The 19,349-nt window shown below is 49.3% G+C and overlaps 1 protein-coding gene across 1 annotated transcript in view; it reads left to right on the forward strand.

The window, feature by feature from the left end:
* LOC149271941 (inositol 1,4,5-trisphosphate-gated calcium channel ITPR2-like) overlaps positions 1–6,283 on the forward strand; it is a 69,828-nt gene extending 63,545 nt beyond the window's left edge. Inside the window, exons 52-56 of the mRNA XM_089506983.1 lie at positions 552–682; positions 1,123–1,288; positions 1,635–1,795; positions 4,926–5,087; positions 6,197–6,283. Coding sequence (XP_089363109.1) covers positions 552–682; positions 1,123–1,288; positions 1,635–1,795; positions 4,926–5,087; positions 6,197–6,283 — 707 coding nt within the window. The remainder of the gene's footprint in view (positions 1–551; positions 683–1,122; positions 1,289–1,634; positions 1,796–4,925; positions 5,088–6,196) is intronic.
* Positions 6,284–19,349: the final 13,066 nt, after the last annotated feature.

Consider the following 19,349-nt stretch of genomic DNA (forward strand, 5'->3'; position numbering starts at 1 on the left):
TCAAAAGTCCCTCTGAGGTGACTCTGCGCCCTCGCGGGGTGGCAGAGGGGGGGGCCGGGTGTTTATTACTCTGTAGAAGCCCCCAGCAGAGAAATCCAAACCGCGGAGACGATCCCAGCCGCCACTTATTTATAGAGCCGAGCGATTCGCTTTATATTTTATGTCAGGAGCCGGATGTCTGTCCCATGCATGCTTAATACCCTTACTGACTTACCCTCTACCACCTCTGCTGGGAGGCAGTTCCGCTTGTCTACCAAAAGTAAAAAAATAAAAACAAAAGACACTGATTTGCCAATGTTTCAAGTTAAAGAGCTATGGTCTGTATGCGTGTGTCGGGGGTCGGTGTGCACTGATTGGCTGATTCGGTAGGTCCCCATTGGATGTTGGATCACGTTTATTATCTCCTGCCGACCAATCAGATTGTTGTTATTTATTTATATGGCGCCATCATGACTCCTCGGAGACGATCGTTTATCTCGGCGCGCGGCCCCCAGCTCGTTGTGTTTAATAAATGAAATGTTTTTGTAGGAATTTTTTGGTTTTTTTCTCAGGTGACGGCACCGAGGCGGATGGAATAGAGCGCGCGTGCGACACGCTGCTGATGTGCATCGTAACCGTGCTGAACCAGGGTCTGCGAAACGGCGGCGGGGTGGGCGACGTCCTCCGGAAACCTTCCAAGGATGTAAGTATCCGTTCCTGCTAATTAATTGCCCCGGGGGTCTCCTCGTAGTTGCCCCCTCAGTCCTCATGGTGCGGGGGAATCCTTAAAGGCTTTAAAAAGGGATCTCCCAAAAATCTACTAAACCCCCCGACTGCTTATCAGACTGCCTGTGGGGGACTATAGAATGGCTCGGTCTTAATCACCCAGCCAGACTCTCTGACTAATGAAAGTCTATGGAGGAACGGACTTCATTAGCATCGCCATAAAGCGTCAGCTCAGTGTGGTGTTTGAGCCGGGAAAGTCACCCAAAATATCACATGACTGACAGCGACGGCGGCTCCAGGTCTGCAGATAAAGGGAGTTTATTGGGGCAAAATGAGAAGCATCTGCCGTGTTTCCAGTATCCGGGGTATCAGTCCCGTAGCGGGGTGTTTGTGACCCGCGATGAACGTGTATTTCAGGAGCCGCTCTTTGCCGCCCGCGTCGTCTACGATCTCCTCTTCTATTTCATCGTCATCATTATTGTGCTGAACCTGATTTTCGGGGTGATTATCGACACCTTCGCCGATCTCAGGAGCGAAAAGCAAAAGAAAGAGGAGATCCTGAAGACGACGTGTTTCATCTGCGGTGAGAACTCCGTAAAGAGACCCCCTATAGAGACCCCCCTATACAGACCCCAGCGTTCCCCGCGGCCTCCTGGGGTCTTAGGGGGGGGGTTTAGAAAGGGAATTTCTGTTATAGAGGGGGAGCTATGTGTGTTATGGGGGGGTATGCATGTTATAGAGGGGGGGCATTTTGTATATGAAGTGCAGAGATCTCTCCTTTTAGCCAATAGATGAGCCGGCGATTCATTAACTGGAATCAGCGGAATGTTCCTTGATACATCGTAACGTCTCGTCGGCGGGTCGGCGGATCGCGCCGCCTCCTGCCCCGTTTATATAAAAGTCTCTGTGTTTCCCTTCGGCGGTCTCAGGGCTGGAGAGAGATAAGTTTGACAATAAGACGGTGTCGTTCGAGGAGCACATCCAGGCCGAGCACTGCATGTGGCATTACCTGTACTTCATCGTCCTGGTCAAGGTGAAAGACCCCACCGAGTACACGGGGCCCGAGAGCTTCGTGGCCAAAATGATAGCAGTAAGTCTACCGAGAAAACGTTCAAAACAGAGAAACCACAAGAATTTGGGCTTCACGTTTTTGGATGTGGGATCCGCTACTCGGCAGATCTCCAGATCTAGTAGATCATCTCATTAGTTCAGCTGCCTTCGCTGCATATAATATATACATTTATGCAACTTTGTTACCAATTGTATCCTGCAGACGTTTCACGAACCATTTACTGCCCCTGTAATAGAGGCTGAGATGGGATGGAAGGACGTTTTACTGACAGGGTGGGAGATAAATGGAACGGCCTCCCAGCAGAAGTGGTAGAGGGTAATACAGCGATGGGGATTAAACATGCATGGGATAGACGTACGGCTCCTGAATCTAAGACGAGACCAACGACTGATTAAGGTTTGAGTCTTTACAGCAGGAGGAACGGGCGACTAGACGGGGGCCGGATGGGGCCGATCTGCCGGCGAGTTCTAGGTTTCCGGCCGCCGAGTTCCCCGTCTGCATCGAGGGACCCGGCACAAAACCTTCCCGTTCATCCGCGTGCCGCTTTGGGTCGGATGAAGTATTATTTGCGGTTTATTTCTGTTGCTCGGCGTGTAGGAGGCGGCGGACGCTCTCGGGTTTGATGTGATGTCTCCCCCCCCCCCCCCGCCCCCCCCCCGGGTCTGAGTCATTCGTTTCTCAGACGTTATTGTATAAAAATAGTTGGCGAAAAACTCAGAAAAACTGATTTTCCAAAAAATGAAAAAGTAGACCGTTTTTTTCCTCCATAATTTCTTTGTAGCGCTGCTTAGCGGACGGGGCATTAATTATCCGTTTGGGGGAGTTTTGCGTTCTTTTAATAATTCACTTTTAGAGCCTGAAATCAAATTGAGACAAAATGTTCTTTTATTGGGTTTATCGTGACCGATGATTAAACACCGATTTTTAACCACTTCGAGTCCAGGCTGATTAAGGTTGGATTCTTTTACAGCAGGAGAAACGGGCGACTAGACAGGGGCCGCCGGGGGCCGATCTGCCGGCGAGTTCTGGGCATCCGTAGCGGATTCCGATTAACGAAGCGTCGCAGATAACTCAGTCCGTCCGCGAAAACCAAAATAGCTTCATTTAAATAAATCATTACTTCGTGGCGTCTGTCAATCAAGTAGTATTTAGTAATGATTGACAGCTCAGCGTATCCAGGATGTTGGGGGGGGGGCATTAAGTGGCGAATCAGATATTAAAGGGGAGAAGATGTCTCGCTGACCTGGAGCTGGAGCGGGGGCTGGACCCGTAGCTGGATCGGGGGGTGGACCCGGAGCTGGAGCAGGGGCTGGATCCGGAGCTGGAGCGGGGGCTGGAGCTGGAGCGGGGGCTGGAGCGGGGGCTGGATCTGGAGCAGGGGCTGGATCCGGAGCTGGAGCGGGGGCTGGATCCGGAGCTGGAGCGGGGGCTGGATCTGGAGCGGGGGCTGGATCCGGAGCTGGAGCGGGGGCTGGAGCCGGAGCGGGGGCTGGATCCGGAGCTGGAGCGGGGGCTGGATCCGGAGCAGGGGCTGGAGCTGGAGCGGGGGCTGGAGCTGGAGCGGGGGCTGGATCCGGAGCTGGAGCTGGAGCGGGGGCTGGATCCGGAGCGGGGGCTGGATCCGGAGCTGGAGCGGGGGCTGGAGCTGGAGCAGGGGCTGGACCCGGAGATAGAGCGGGGGCTGGACCCAGAGCTAGAGCGGGGGCTGGACCCAGAGCTAGAGCGGGGGCTGGATCCGGAGCTGGAGCGGGGGCTGGATCCGGAGCGGGGGCTGGATCCGGAGCGGGAGCTGGAGCAGGGGCTGGACCCGGAGATAGAGCGGGGGCTGGACCCAGAGCTGGAGCGGGGGCTGGATCCGGAGCTGGAGCGGGGGCTGGATCCGGAGCGGGGGCTGGATCCGGAGCGGGAGCTGGAGCAGGGGCTGGACCCGGAGATAGAGCGGGGGCTGGACCCAGAGCTGGAGCGGGGGCTGGATCCGGAGCTGGAGCGGGGGCTGGATCCGGAACTGGAGCTGGAGCGGGGGCTGGATCCGGAGCTGGAGCGGGGGATGGATCCGGCCGGCCGAGTTATCGTTCAGTAGGGAGGTTTATTGATGAACTTTCACCGTTTTTTACGAGTTTCGGTTAATCCTCGCAGAATTACCGATTTCAAAGACATTCCAGAAAATCCCTTTACAATTTAACCCCCCGGGAGCAGCGCAGCGCCGAGTCCTCGCTTTACTGCCCCATAAAACTCGCTCCACGTGATCCCGGAGCTCGGGTTTCTTCCGCTATCTGCCGTTATCATCCGTACTGCAAGCAGGTGCTGGTCCCAAGAGCTTACATACTGCGGGGTATAAATGATTTTCTGGTTCAGTAGATTGACAGATAAAGTCTCTTCTCTGCTGCCGCTCCCGGGATCATGGAGAGCTGCGGGTTGCGCGGTGTTCGGCCCCCTCGCTCGGCAGCGTTTGGCCCCCTCTGTGGCGTTTGGCCCCCTCTGTGGCGTTCGGCCCCCTCTGTTGTGTTTGGCCCCCCTGGCGCGGCTCCAGCTTGGCTCCTCTCGCTGTTAACTCCAGACGCGTCTCACGTCTGCTTCACATAAACCGATTCAAACTCTTTACATCAACAGCGTCTGCTCAGCGGCTGCGTCTGCCTGCGCGAGACCCCGGCCCCAAACCGCCTGCTGCCGTCTCCCCGATGCAAAGGGTTAAGGGACGTAGCTGCGGGCCGCAGATTGCAAGCTCTTGGGAGTAAAACCCAAACCTCCCCCCAAATAACTCTGAAAATGACCTTAAAGCACAGAAAAGACTCAAACCTTAATCAGCCGTCGGTCTCGTCTTAGATTCAGGAGCCGTATGTCTATCCCATGCATGTTTAACACCCTCACTGTATCACCCTCTACCACCTCTGCTGGGAGGCTGCTCCACTTATCTACTACCCTCTCAGTAAAGTAAAACTTCCTTACATTCCACCCTCCTGTCCTTTGTTAGATCCCTTAATGTATTATTAATTTATTGAGACGTTTTTCTGAATGAATTACGAGACAAAGCCGCCCCCCTCCCGGGGATCTCCAGGTGACCTCAACTCCCATCATCCAAGGGCCGCGCACCTTCAGACCCGGCTTGTCTCCAAACCGTCTCTTCCAGGCGTTTCTTCTCTCGCCGTAGGATAAGAACCTGGACTGGTTCCCCCGGATGCGCGCCATGTCGCTGGTCAGCAGCGAGAGCGAGACGGAGCAGAACGAGATCCGGAACCTGCAGGAGAAGCTGGAGTCCACCATGGGACTGGTGAAGCAGCTGTCGGGGCAGCTGGCGGAGCTGAAAGAGCAGGTGAGGGCAGGGACTTGGTATTCGCTGGCGTGCTGCAGCCCCCCCTCTCCGTGGTTTAAGTCGCTTTGCGGCGGCCCCTTTGCTTTATGGCGGCATTTTGCCATCCTTGGCCCCTCGGTGTAAGTCGTTGTGCGGCGCCCCCCCGCTCTTTGGTTTATGTCACCGGCCCCCCGCTCTTTGGTTTATTTTTGCCGGCCCCCCACTCTTTGGTTTTTGTCGCCGGCCCCCCGCTCTTTGGTTTATGCCGCCGGCCCCCCTCTCTTTGGTTTATGCCGCCGGCCCCCCGCTCTTTGGTTTATTTTTGCCGGCCCCCCGCTCTTTGGTTTATGTCGCCGGCCCCCCGCTCTTTGGTTTATTTTTGCCGGCCCCCCGCTCTTTGGTTTTTGTTGCCGACCCCCCGCTCTTTGGTTTATGTCGCCAGCCCCCCGCTCTTTGGTTTATTTTTGCCGGCCCCCGCTCTTTGGTTTTTGTCGCCGGCCCCCCGCTCTTTGGTTTATGCCGCCGGCCCCCCTCTCTTTGGTTTTTGTCGCTGGCCCCCCTCTCTTTGGTTTTTGTCGCCGGCCCCCCGCTCTTTGGTTTATGCCGCCGGCCCCCCTCTCTTTGGTTTATGCCGCCGGCCCCCCGCTCTTTGGTTTATTTTTGCCGGCCCCCCGCTCTTTGGTTTATGCCGCCGGCCCCCCTCTCTTTGGTTTATGCCGCCGGCCCCCCGCTCTTTGGTTTATGCCGCCGGCCCCTCGCTCCGCGTGCCGTTAGTTTTTTAATTCATTGGCCGCTGGAGCCGGCATTGCGTTTCATAAACTCCCCCAGGCAGCAGCATCGCCGACACATTTATTACTTTCTATTTTTACCGATATCACAGAAATCCGCGTTCCAGCAAATAACCCGCCGGCCGCTAACCGCGTTTGTGACGCCGTGTCCTCCACGGTCCATGTTCTCCTTCCGTCCGCGATCCGTGTCCCCCGCCGGCGCGATCCGTGACCCCCGCCGGCACGATCCGTGTCCCCCGCCGGCGCGGTCCGTGTTCTCCGTGTCCTCAAACCCGGCTTTCACCTCTCGTTGTACTTTTTTGTATCGTTAAACGTGGAGGATTTTCCTTTTTTGTGTTCTAGATGACAGAACAAAGGAAGAACAAGCAGAGACTGGGATTCCTCGGATCCACCACAACCCACATGAACCATCACATGCCTGCGCACTGACACCGCGGCCCCCGGGAGCCGGCCCCCGGCCCTTATTGCTCTGGGAATTAACGGACCACGTTGTGAAGCGGCCCTGGACATTAAACATTGGATCGGTTTGAGAGACCCGCGCCTGCGCCGAGCGCTGAGACTTAAAAATAGAGGGTTTCTGGCCTCAAAAAACCCTATAAAAAGTACAAACCGGTTTTCTTCATTCCTTCACCCAAAATATTCCTCTCGTTGTTCTACCGGTTTCTGCGCTCATTTGATACAAAACTGGACGAGCGGCTCCGATTGGGGCCGATTAGGGCCGCAGGATAAGACTGGAAACCTATTCACCAAGTGCCTGACGCTCGTATTGTTACATCTTGTATTAAAAGGGTTTATTTTGGTGCCGTTTCTACAGAAAAAAAAGATAAAAAGAAAGTATTGTTTTTGTTGCAATTTTCCGAACTGGATCCTCTTTGTAATCATCAATTTGTAGCTAATTTAGAAAATTCTGAAAATCTTTTTGGGAATATCCATGGAACGCAAAATGTTTTTCAAATCCCCCCCCCAATGATTTTTTTTTTCTTTTTACATGAAAATCTCTTTTTTCTGAACTTCTAAATACTGGAAAGAAGGTGGAATCCACCCCAAAAAATGAATGAATAAAATAAAAATAATTAACAAAAAAAAAAGAAGTAAAGTAGCCAGCGGGGGAGGGGCGGCTGCTGTTACGGGAGAAGAAACTGGAAAATGTATCCGGCGCTGTTAGGATTTGGTGAATTTCTGAATTGTCGGGTGAAGCCTGGAATTTATTCTTTTACAATAAAATTACTTTTTTTTTTTAAATTTACGGAGAAAACTGGACATTTTTATATAAAAAAAAGGGAAATAAATAAAAAAACCTTTCTATTTTATGCATACGGCTGATGGGAGTCCTTATTCTTTTGCGGGGCGACTAATACTTGCGCGGGGGGGCGTTATCGCCTAATATCCAGAGCTTTTTAAGTTAATAAAGTATCTTTGGGGTAAACTTTGCTTCTCAGATATGTTTAAAACTCGGCTCCCTGATCACGAAATCCGTATGAATTGTCTTTTTTTATTCTGTGGATTGGGGTCGATGGGACGTTCCCGAGACATCGTCACGCAGTTGCAAAGGTTAGTCTCCTTCGCCTGCTGGAGGTTCCTGTCCCAACTACTCTCAGGCAGCCAAGCATTAATGAATATAACCAAAATGGAACCACGCATGGAGGGACGCGGCCCCCGACATATACTTTACACGTAGTAGGTAGAGGTGCCCTGGGGACCCCCAAACATTCCTAAATAAGCCGGGGGGGGCGCATCTTCTGGCACCCAAGTCCTTTTGTGACATTTTTAAAACCATCAATGGCTGAATGACGTGAAAGCTTCCAAGAAATCCAATCCTGGGACCCCTCTTCCACGAGTGAATCGACGAGCGACCCGCATAGAATTCGCCTTTACGATTTCGTATAATGAAATGATGACGCAGCCGCTCACAGAGCCGGAGAGAGCCCCTGGAGGGAGCCAGGGAAGGATCCCGATCCAGCTGCAAAATACTAGTGTTCAAATGTGGCTGATAGATTGGAAGGGTTAATTGTTAATGTGCTGGAGGGTAAGAAGGTAGCGTTAAACTGTATGTCCTGGGGTTTCATTCTGGAGATAATAAGGTGTTAAATATACAATGTATCTTTGTGATACATTGTATCTTACTGGAGTAAATAAGTACTGTGACAGAAAGCAGGGGATGATAATGGAGGGAGTGTATATATCCCCTTATATTTTGCAGGGTGGTTACCCACAATAGGTTTTCTAGCCCCAGGGAGATGCACTGTTAATATTGGACTTATTAACGTCTGTTGTTATTTGTGTGTTTTGGGTCCCTGGGGTGGAGCATTTGGAGAGTAGGGCGGGCCAGTGCTCCACTCCACAGTTTATGAGCAGCCGAAGACCAGCAGGTGGGAATCCAGTCCGGAGATTATCGGATACTCTCCTAGTACTCACCTGGTTCCACTAATTAATGGGAGAGGCAGTTAAGTAGCCTCCTGGTCTCAGTGAGAGAGATCATTTGGCTCCCTGAGAGAGAGCGGCCAAAAAACACTGACTGCTGCAATTATTGCATATATTGTGTTATTTTGTTTTGTTGGAACGGATAAGCCGTCCAACTGCAGTTAGGTTGGAGTAACTTGTATTAGTTGGTGCTCACAAGAGCGAGGCTTTTTGTTTTGATTTATTTATTTTCTGTTATGCCTGTGACGAAAAATAAAAACAGGCCCAGCCTTTTATTTTACCCTCCTCGTGTCTGAGCCGTCTCTGCAGCCTGGAAGACTGTGTGTAAGTAAAGATTCCCGGACAGAGTACCAAAGCGAAGGGGTATTGTGTCACAGTACATAGTACTTTGTTTCTCCCTAGGGGTTAATGTTACATTGTAATGCTCTGTAAGGGGTTAATGTTACACTGTAATGCTCTGAAGGGGTTAATGTTATACTGTAATGCTCTGTAAGGGGTTAATGTTACATTGTAACGCTCTGTAAGGGGTTAATGTTACAGTGTATCTCACGGTGACTCACGTGACTCCGCGTTCTGCGCATGTTGCTGCACCTGAGTTGGTTTCTATGACTCCAGCGGATTTCAGACAAAAGCCTCCTTTATTAAACTGAGTCTAGACAGCAGAAAATCGATGTTTCTGTAAGAAACGACCCGGCGATGCCGGCCGACAGACAATGCAGCATTCAGGGCAACTGCCACCCTTTACCAACCACTAATACCCCAGTGCTGGGGGCACAGGGGCAGGAACCCCTGGGTACGTAGGCCAGCGCATGTCCCCGGGGGCCAGAGGAATCGCCATGTATAAAGTCTCATTACTTGATTGTAACGATAACCATACCGCGTCTCAAACGTTTCAAACACAAAGGGTTAAGTTATCTTATTCAGGTGACGTTGGGATTTTTGGCGTATTTTTAGGATTATTTATAGTAGAAAGTAGAGAATCGGGAGACGTATTTGGGGGTTAAATATAAAAGCCATCGAAGCAACAACCGGGGATAAAATATATAAAATACTACAAAATAAATTTGCAATTACCTGCCACGTTGGACACAGCCTCCCAGCAGAGGTGGTAGAGGGTAATACAGTGAGGGGATTAAACATGCATGGGATAGACATACGGCTCCTGAATCTAAGACGAGACCAACGACTGATTAAGGTTTGAGTCGTTACAGCAGGAGAAACGGGCGACTAGACAGGGGCCGCCGGGGGCCGATCTGCCGGGGGGGCTGGGTTTCTATTTTTCTATTCTCAGACAAATAATGGGAATTTGTTACTTTTGGAACTTTGAACCTAAAAGACATGAAAAGATTTGACTCCGGTGACTGGAGATGCAACAAAGTAACCGCGGCAGAGTTTGAGATTTTTTTTGGGGGGGTTGGGGTATTGGGGGGGGTTATGATTATGTTGATTTTATTCCTCTCTGTCCTCCGGATGAAATTTGTTTTTCCCGGACAGGAATATCAGCCAAGAGCAGACGGGGGGGGGGGGGGCCTTTGAAGTTATGGAAATTTGCGGTGATCCCACCGAGACCCCCCACGCGGCGGCGGCCCCCCCCCGTCCGCTCACAGCGCGTTCCACGCTTACTGTCAGAATGTAACGGCGTCGCCTCAAGAAGAATTCCGCTCCCGGAATGAAAATATCCATAAAACGCCCCAAAAAAAGCAGAGTCTGTCTGCACAGAACACCAGATGTGATCCTTTTACCGGAATCTTCAGAGAAGCCACGTTTGGATGAACCCGACTCGTTCCGCGTGGAGCCCCCGACGCGCTGTGTGCCCCACCCATGAAAATGACAGGGATGACTTCCAGACAAAGGAACGCGAGACGCCTCGGAGGTCTCCTTAGTATTATTTGGAGGAAATCTTTATTATAGTCGAGAATAAAATCAAATAAAGCCGAGGAAATATAATTATAATATGTATTATTTTTATAAAAGTTATCGGTTCAATCGCTGCCCGGAAACACAATTCAGGCGATTAAACGTTTTTTGGGGGGAATTTCCTACAGAATTCCTTGGACATTTTAGTGACGATTCAATAATAATTAAATAATAATAAAATCATGCTTTTACGCCAAAAAGGTCCAAGAATAACGTTTCTGAAGCCGGGGAGATCAGCAGCCGGGATTCTCCCGTGATGCATGGGGGGGGTTGGGTAAAGGGGTAAAATGCATATGGGGGGTCCTGCAGAGACCCCTCCATCATGTGGGGACCATGTGAGGATTTAAAGGACCCCGCGTTAAAGGGATCCGATGCCTGGAGCGCCCCTTTAATACACAGAAGCGGAGAGAAAATAGAATGAATTGGATCCTGTGTTTAAAGCCTTTAGTCTGTAGCGTGATATGTAGCGAGATTATCTCCGGAGATAAAATAACTCCGGATGGATTCCACGTTACTCACCAGAAAAAAGAAATCTAAAAAAGAGCAAATTACACAAACTTTCCTGAATTCCCATGAAATCAGCCCATATTCTGTACTCATGGGGGGGGGGGTGAGAAGCACCAATAAATTGGGAGATCCGGGATTCTGCGGCAAAAGAAAAGAAAGGCAGGGAAGAGCCCGGGGTTAGAGGCCCCTGAGTGCAGTATTTCTATGGAACTCCCAATAAAACACACACACTCACCCTAACAAACACACACACACACACTCACCCTAACACACACACTCACCCTAACAAATACACACACTCGCCCTAACACACACACTCACCCTAACAAACACACACACTCACCCTAACACACCCACACACACACTCACCCTAACACACACACTCACCCTAACAAATACACACACTCGCCCTAACACACACACTCACCCTAACAAACACACACACTCACCCTAACACACCCACACACACACTCACCCTAACACACACACTCACCCTAACAAATACACACACTCGCCCTAACACACACACTCACCCTAACACGCACACACACTCACCCTAACAAACACACACCCTCACCCTAACACACACACTCACCCTAACTCCCTAACACACTCTGTCCCTTCTCTGTCCTGGGCCACTAACCCTAGGCTCATCCCTGACACTAAAAACATACACTAACGCTCACACATGCTGGCAGTATACACACACGCACACGCTATTACCACATACTAACACATGTATACTCTAACACCATTCAGAAACACACACTCACGCTAATACCACAAACTAACACATGTACACTCTAACACCATACAGAAACACACACTCACGCTAATACCACAAACTAACACATGTACACTCTAACACCATACAGTCACAGGCAGTCACGCTAATACCACATAGAAACACATGTACACTCTAACAACATACAGTCACAGGCAGTCACGCTAATACCACATACTAACACATGTACACTCTAACAACATACAGTCACACACGCACACGCTAATACCACATACTAACACATGTACACCCTAACACCATACAGTCACACGCACTCATACACTAATACCATACTCTTCCCCATACACACACACTCATTCACGCACTCTGATGTGAATCCTCCGTGTGCCCCACATACATGTCATTATCTTGCTGCATTGTAACAAATCAAATGTTGTGTTTTCACTAAATTCTGTTCTTAGGAGCCAGGAAACACAGGGGGGGGGGTGAGGGGGGGTGAGGGGGGGCAATTAATAGATGTGAGTCACCGCATGTGGAATGAGCCGAGTGGAAATCCCCGCTTCTCACCCGTGGAGCCGGTGTGTTTGCCCCAGCGCTGTAAGGGTGTCGGAGGGAAAGCCCCAGGGCAGTCGGAGCGCTGAGACAGTTTGGAAAGTGCAGGAAGCGTGACGGGGTTAATGTGATTCCTGAGCTGGGCAGAAACCGCGCAGAAGGAGGGCACCGAGGGCTGAGTCAGAACTGCCACCTGCCGGGCCAAGCGCCGCTGGAAATGGGCCACGGGTCGCATTCCTCAGATAACACGGACTCCCTGTGTATGAGCGGCACGGGGCAACAATTCAAAAGGAGCCTGGAGTATAGGTCAAATGGCCCTTAAAACAACCTCTGCTGAAACAGTTAAAACATAATTTGTTCCTATGGAAACATGGACACAATTCCAATTAGCCGGCAGATCGGCCCCATCCGGCCCCCCGTCTAGTCGCCCGTTTCTCGTGCTGTATGTCTATCCCGCGCAGGTGGGGAAGGGTTAACGGTTAAAGCGCCGCAGCCAAAAGTTACCGTTACCGCACAGACAGGGGTCTAATAGATTGGAAGCTCCTGGGTCCAGGGCCCTCTTCTCTCCCAGTCCCAGTCTCCCAGTTTTATTGTTATAATTTGTAATATTATTTAAATTTCCACTCTTATTGCAGCAGCGCTACGGCGTCTGCCGGCGCTATATAGATAAAGGGAGCGTTATCTTCCGTGTTTGTTCTCAGGAAATCGTCTTTTGTAATCAGGAGGATTCTCTTCCTCTTTCTGAACTCCGTCTGCCTCCCCAGCAACCCCACGCGCTGTAACTCCGAAGACTCTCAGCCGCTCCATGCGCTGTTCACGTGCCGCTGGCCACCCGCAGTCTGCTGACTATTTTTACATCCATTTTCCTCAAACACCGTAACATTTGCCCCCCCCCCGTGACCGATGGCAGGGTCCTGGGGTAACTCCGGATCAGGCTCGTCTTTAGAGCTGACAATAAAAAGATACAGCAGATAAAATACACGGGGTGACGTTACCCGGAACCTTCACCCAAAGCCTTGTGAGCTGACAATCTATATGGTAAGGGGGGGGCTCGACTCACAAGCTAGATGGGGCAGGAGACAGGAATAGGTCGGGTATACCGAGGGCTTGGCTCAAAAACTTGCAATCTACAGAGAAATATATCTCAAAACCTAGAAGACAAATGAAACAAAGTATACAGAAGGCTTGGCTCAAAAGCTTACAATCAAAAGGGAAAAAGACAGACACAGGGCAGATAGAGGACTTGGCTCAAAAGCTTACAATCTGGAGGATGCAGGAGCGATAGGCTTTAGAGGACAGGTACCACAAGGCACAGAGAGGGCTTGGTTCAGAAGCTTACACTCTAGAGGGAATGGGGCGGAATGACAGAGGGGAGCAGGATCGTTAGAATCAGGAAAACATTCATTATTGGATATTTTTTATAAATGTATTTTCTTTGATGAAGCCAAAAGTTTTTCCATTGAAACCGGAAGCCGCAAATAATTGCGCATGCCGGCTCGTACCTTCCGGAATCAAACCCACCGGGAAACGATCAGCATTCAATAACCCCATAAAACATAAATGTCGTATATGTAAGAGAAGCTGCAGCTCCAGAGATGCAGCACAAACTCTCCTCTAGCTGGACCTGTTTTTGAGCCACTGATTGGCTGATTGCTGCAGCCAATCAGTGGTAGGAAAGCACAGAGGTCTCCATAGACCCCCTTGGAACCCCTCATGAGGTATACACCACGGGCGCAGGCGACAGGAGATCCCGCCTAGGAGCTGGGGGCAATTAATATAACCCCAGCGCTGTATACAGTAATATAACCCCCCAGCGCTGTATACAGTAATATAACCCCCCAGCACTGTATACAGTAATATAACCCCCCAGCGCTGTATACAGTAATATAACCCCCCAGCGCTGTATACAGTAATATAACCCCCAGCGCTGTATACAGTAATATAACCCCCAGCGCTGTATACAGTAATATAACCCCCCAGCGCTGTATACAGTAATATAACCCCCAGCGCTGTATACAGTAATATAACCCCCAGCGCTGTATACAGTAATAACCCCCAGCGCTGTATACAGTAATATAACCCCCAGCGCTGTATACAGTAATATAACCCCCAGCGCTGTATACAGTAATATAACCCCCAGCGCTGTATACAGTAATATAACCCCCCAGCGCTGTATACAGTAATATAACCCCCAGCGCTGTATACAGTAATATAACCCCCAGCGCTGTATACAGTAATATAACCCCCAGCGCTGTATACAGTAATATAACCCCCCAGCACTGTATACAGTAATATAACCCCCAGCGCTGTATACAGTAATATAACCCCCAGCGCTGTATACAGTAATATAACCCCCCCAGCGCTGTATACAGTAATATAACCCCCAGCGCTGTATACAGTGATATAACCCCCAGCGCTGTATACAGTAATATAACCCCACAGCGCTGTATACAGTAATATAACCCCCAGCGCTGTATACAGTAATATAACCCCCAGCGCTGTATACAGTAATATAACCCCCAGCGCTGTATACAGTAATATAACCCCCCCAGCGCTGTATACAGTAATATAACCCCCAGCGCTGTATACAGTAATATAACCCCCAGCGCTGTATACAGTAATATAACCCCCCAGCGCTGTATACAGTAATATAACCCCCCCAGCGCTGTATACAGTAATATAACCCCCAGCGCTGTATACAGTAATATAACCCCCAGCGCTGTATACAGTAATATAACCCCCAGCGCTGTATACAGTAATATAACCCCCAGCGCTGTATACAGTGATATAACCCCCAGCGCTGTATACAGTAATATACCCCCCAGCGCTGTATACAGTGATATAACCCCCCGGCGCTGTATACAGTGATATAACCCCCAGCGCTGTATACAGTAATATAACCCCCAGCGCTGTATACAGTAATATAACCCCCAGCACTGTATACAGTAATATAACCCCCAGCGCTGTATACAGTAATATAACCCCCAGCGCTGTATACAGTAATATAACCCCCCAGCGCTGTATACAGTAATATAACCCCCAGCGCTGTATACAGTAATATAACCCCCAGTGCTGTATACAGTAATATAACCCCCCAGCACTGTATACAGTAATATAACCCCCAGCGCTGTATACAGTAATATAACCCCCAGCGCTGTATACAGTAATATAACCCCCCCAGCGCTGTATACAGTAATATAACCCCCAGCGCTGTATACAGTGATATAACCCCCAGCGCTGTATACAGTAATATAACCCCACAGCGCTGTATACAGTAATATAACCCCCAGCGCTGTATACAGTAATATAACCCCCAGCGCTGTATACAGTAATATAACCCCCAGCGCTGTATACAGTAATATAACCCCCCCAGCGCTGTATACAGTAATATAACCCCCAGCGCTGTATACAGTAATATAACCCCCAGCGCTGTATACAGTAATATAACCCCCCAGCGCTGTATACAGTAATATAACCCCCCCAGCGCTGTATACAGTAATATAACCCCCAGCGCTGTATACAGTAATATAACCCCCAGCGCTGTATACAGTAATATAACCCCCAGCGCTGTATACAGTAATATAACCCCCAGCGCTGTATACAGTGATATAACCCCCAGCGCTGTATACAGTAATATACCCCCCAGCGCTGTATACAGTGATATAACCCCCCGGCGCTGTATACAGTGATATAACCCCCAGCGCTGTATACAGTAATATAACCCCCAGCGCTGTATACAGTAATATAACCCCCAGCACTGTATACAGTAATATAACCCCCAGCGCTGTATACAGTAATATAACCCCCAGCGCTGTATACAGTAATATAACCCCCCAGCGCTGTATACAGTAATATAACCCCCAGCGCTGTATACAGTAATATAACCCCCAGCGCTGTATACAGTAATATAACCCCCCAGCACTGTATACAGTAATATAACCCCCAGCGCTGTATACAGTAATATAACCCCCAGCGCTGTATACAGTAATATAACCCCCCCAGCGCTGTATACAGTAATATAACCCCCAGCGCTGTATACAGTGATATAACCCCCAGCGCTGTATACAGTAATATAACCCCACAGCGCTGTATACAGTAATATAACCCCCAGCGCTGTATACAGTAATATAACCCCCAGCGCTGTATACAGTAATATAACCCCCAGCGCTGTATACAGTAATATAACCCCCAGCGCTGTATACAGTAATATAACCCCCCCAGCGCTGTATACAGTAATATAACCCCCAGCGCTGTATACAGTAATATAACCCCCAGCGCTGTATACAGTAATATAACCCCCCAGCGCTGTATACAGTAATATAACCCCCCCAGCGCTGTATACAGTAATATAACCCCCAGCGCTGTATACAGTAATATAACCCCCAGCGCTGTATACAGTAATATAACCCCCAGCGCTGTATACAGTGATATAACCCCCAGCGCTGTATACAGTAATATAACCCCCAGCGCTGTATACAGTAATATACCCCCCAGCGCTGTATACAGTAATATAACCCCCCGGCGCTGTATACAGTAATATAACCCCCAGCGCTGTATACAGTAATATAACCCCCCGGCGCTGTATACAGTAATATACCCCCCAGCGCTGTATACAGTACTATAACCCCCCCAGCACTGTAAGAAATGGTGGAAGATCCGCTGTAAATTACATTTTTAATCCTCAAGATTTTTTTTTATCAAATAAACCGGCAAAAAACCTTCAAGTCTTAAAAAGCCGATAATACGTTTTAGAGAAATGACACAAATAGAAAATAATTTTGTTTATTAAAAATAGAGCAAAGAAAGTTGTTTTCCTGCAATTTCCAGAATATATCATTTCACTCATTCTTTTGGAGCCGATCCAAAGAAGAATTATTTCAGCCCCTAGTAAATGTCACCGCGCGTTATTGTAACATAATATCTTTCACCTGTTACTCGGTGACAGACGGATACCGCGCTGATCATCGCAACAAAGTTACTACCAGAATTAACACTTTATTATCTAATAGCACATTTCAGACCATTTCGTGAAATTTTCCCGAATCTGGCATTTTTAAAAAAGATCAATTTTAGTTTTTGTGAAAAGATTGTTTTTTTCCCCCCAGAACTTGGATTTAGAATTTACGTTACAGGATTTGAGTTCATAAAAATCAGACAACGCGTTTCGCAGCCAGATAAAGGGCGACGCCCCTTTTTATTTGATAAAAGATTGTAAAATTATTTCTATTGGATTTTGGTTTTTTTGATACGGTTTTATTTTGATTGTCAAGCAAAGAGTTTTCTTCCTGGGGCAGCAAAATACCCTGTAAAACCTTTACATTTGTGATGTCAGAGGGCAGTAAGCCGCGCCGCCCGCACTTTTGCCCCATGTGGTTTTGCCTGGATTGTTATAATATAATATAATAATATAATATACTTCCCTCCCGGCCCCTCCTAGGGGTATTGCTGTAAATACTGCTAAAAGCGATGAGTTTCCTTTAAGAATCCCCCCCTCTCACTCTGCAGGGTGGTAGAACCCGTATTCCTCAGCCAAATTTTCAATGGTTGTTCAGGATAAAGACTTGCTGTGATTGGCTGGAAGAGAATCTCAACGCAACTCAAAGAAAAAAACATGGTGGACATTTAAAGGAGAAGGTGTGTTCAATGTGACAAAATAACGCATTTACCCCAGAGTATCCCGGAGTACCTCAGCGTATGGCCAGAGCACCCCAGAGTATCCCGGAGCACCCCCAAGTACCCCAGAGTATACCAGAGCACCCCAGAGTATCCCGGAGTACCCCAGAGTATCCCGGAGTAGCTCAGTGTATCCCAGAGCACCCCCAAGTACCCCAGAGTATACCGGAGTACCCCAGAGTATCCCGGAGTAGCTCAGTGTATGGCCAGAGCACCCCAGAGTATCCCGGAGTACCCCCAAGTACCCCAGAGTATACCAGAGTACCCCAGAGTATCCCGGAGTACCCCAGAGTATCCCAGAGCACCCCCAAGTACCCCAGAGTATACCGGAGTACCCCAGAGTATCCCGGAGTAGCTCAGTGTATGGCCAGAGCACCCCAGAGTATCCCGGAGTACCCCCAAGTACCCCAGAGTATACCAGAGTACCCCAGAGTATCCCGGAGTACCTCAGTGTATGGCCAGAGCACCCCAGAGTATCCCGGAGTAGCCCAGAGTATCCCCAGAGTATCCCGGAGTACCCCCAAGTACCCCAGAGTATACCGGAGTACCCCAGAGTATCCCGGAGTACCTCAGTGTATGGCCAGAGTACCCCAGACTATCCCAGAGTACCCCCAGAGTACCCCGGAGAGCAGAGAACTTTCCGTATTGTTGCCTTAGCAGCTCAGCAGTTTGTGTTATAAAATTTATATATTTTATTAATAATTCTTGTCTCTTATGATGGAAAAACACAAATATTTGGCAGGGAGGATCCCGGCCTCCGGCGCTCCGATTCCGACTCGTATTCCAACTTTCGAACTGGTGCAGGACTCCAGAACCCCCCCTTACTGTATTACCCTCTTCTACGTCTGCTGGCAGGCTGTTCCATTTATCTACCACCCTCTCGGTAAAGTAAAAAAAAAAACTCCCGTCCCCCTCCCTAAAGCAAAAAAAAATCAACAGAACAAAAAGAAATAGAAGGATCCAGAAGACCGGCTCGTCCCTCCAGTCCCGGTTTCAGGGGTCCACCAATTACCGCTGACCCCTCCGCTCACCCGCGCCGGGCGCTCAGCGAAGCCGATTTGCACGAGATTTCGGATTATGGTTTGAAACTTGTGAATAAATCACATGAGGCTTTAACTCTTTCCAGGCCAGAGGACTAAACGCAAATAAATTAACCCCTTCGCCTACAAAACGTCTTCTCTGTCCGCATCGTTCCGGCCCCCAGGGGGCCGTTTCATTCGAGACAAATGTCCCAGACACGAGTTCAGAATGACGCGGCCGGTGATTATTACAGTAAAAACATAAAAACGAAACCTAACAAAAATGTTAATGCAGCGTTTATCTCGATTAAATGTCACCTTTATACACCCAGAACCAGATCGGCCCCCGGCGGCCCCCATCTAGTCATCCGTTTCTCCTAACGTAAAGACTCAAACCTTAATCAGTCGTTGGTCTCGTCTTAGATTCAGGAGCCGTATGTCTATCCCATGCATGTTTAATACCCTCACTGTATTACCCTCTACCACCTCTGCTGGGAGGCTGTTTTACTTCCACACTCAGTAAAGAGGGTGGTAGATAAATGGAACAGCTTTCAACAAAGGCTTTTGCAGGAATATGGATATATGGTTATTTCTGCTGGCGTATATATTTTTCTCTATTATTTTTCTCTATTTTTATTGCGGGGTCCGGGGCCGGCAGCCG

Source organism: Sceloporus occidentalis, unplaced genomic scaffold, assembly GCF_023333645.1.
Source record: "Sceloporus occidentalis isolate IW3139 unplaced genomic scaffold, rSceOcc1.0.p SCAF_444, whole genome shotgun sequence".
Lineage (NCBI taxonomy): Eukaryota > Metazoa > Chordata > Lepidosauria > Squamata > Phrynosomatidae > Sceloporus > Sceloporus occidentalis.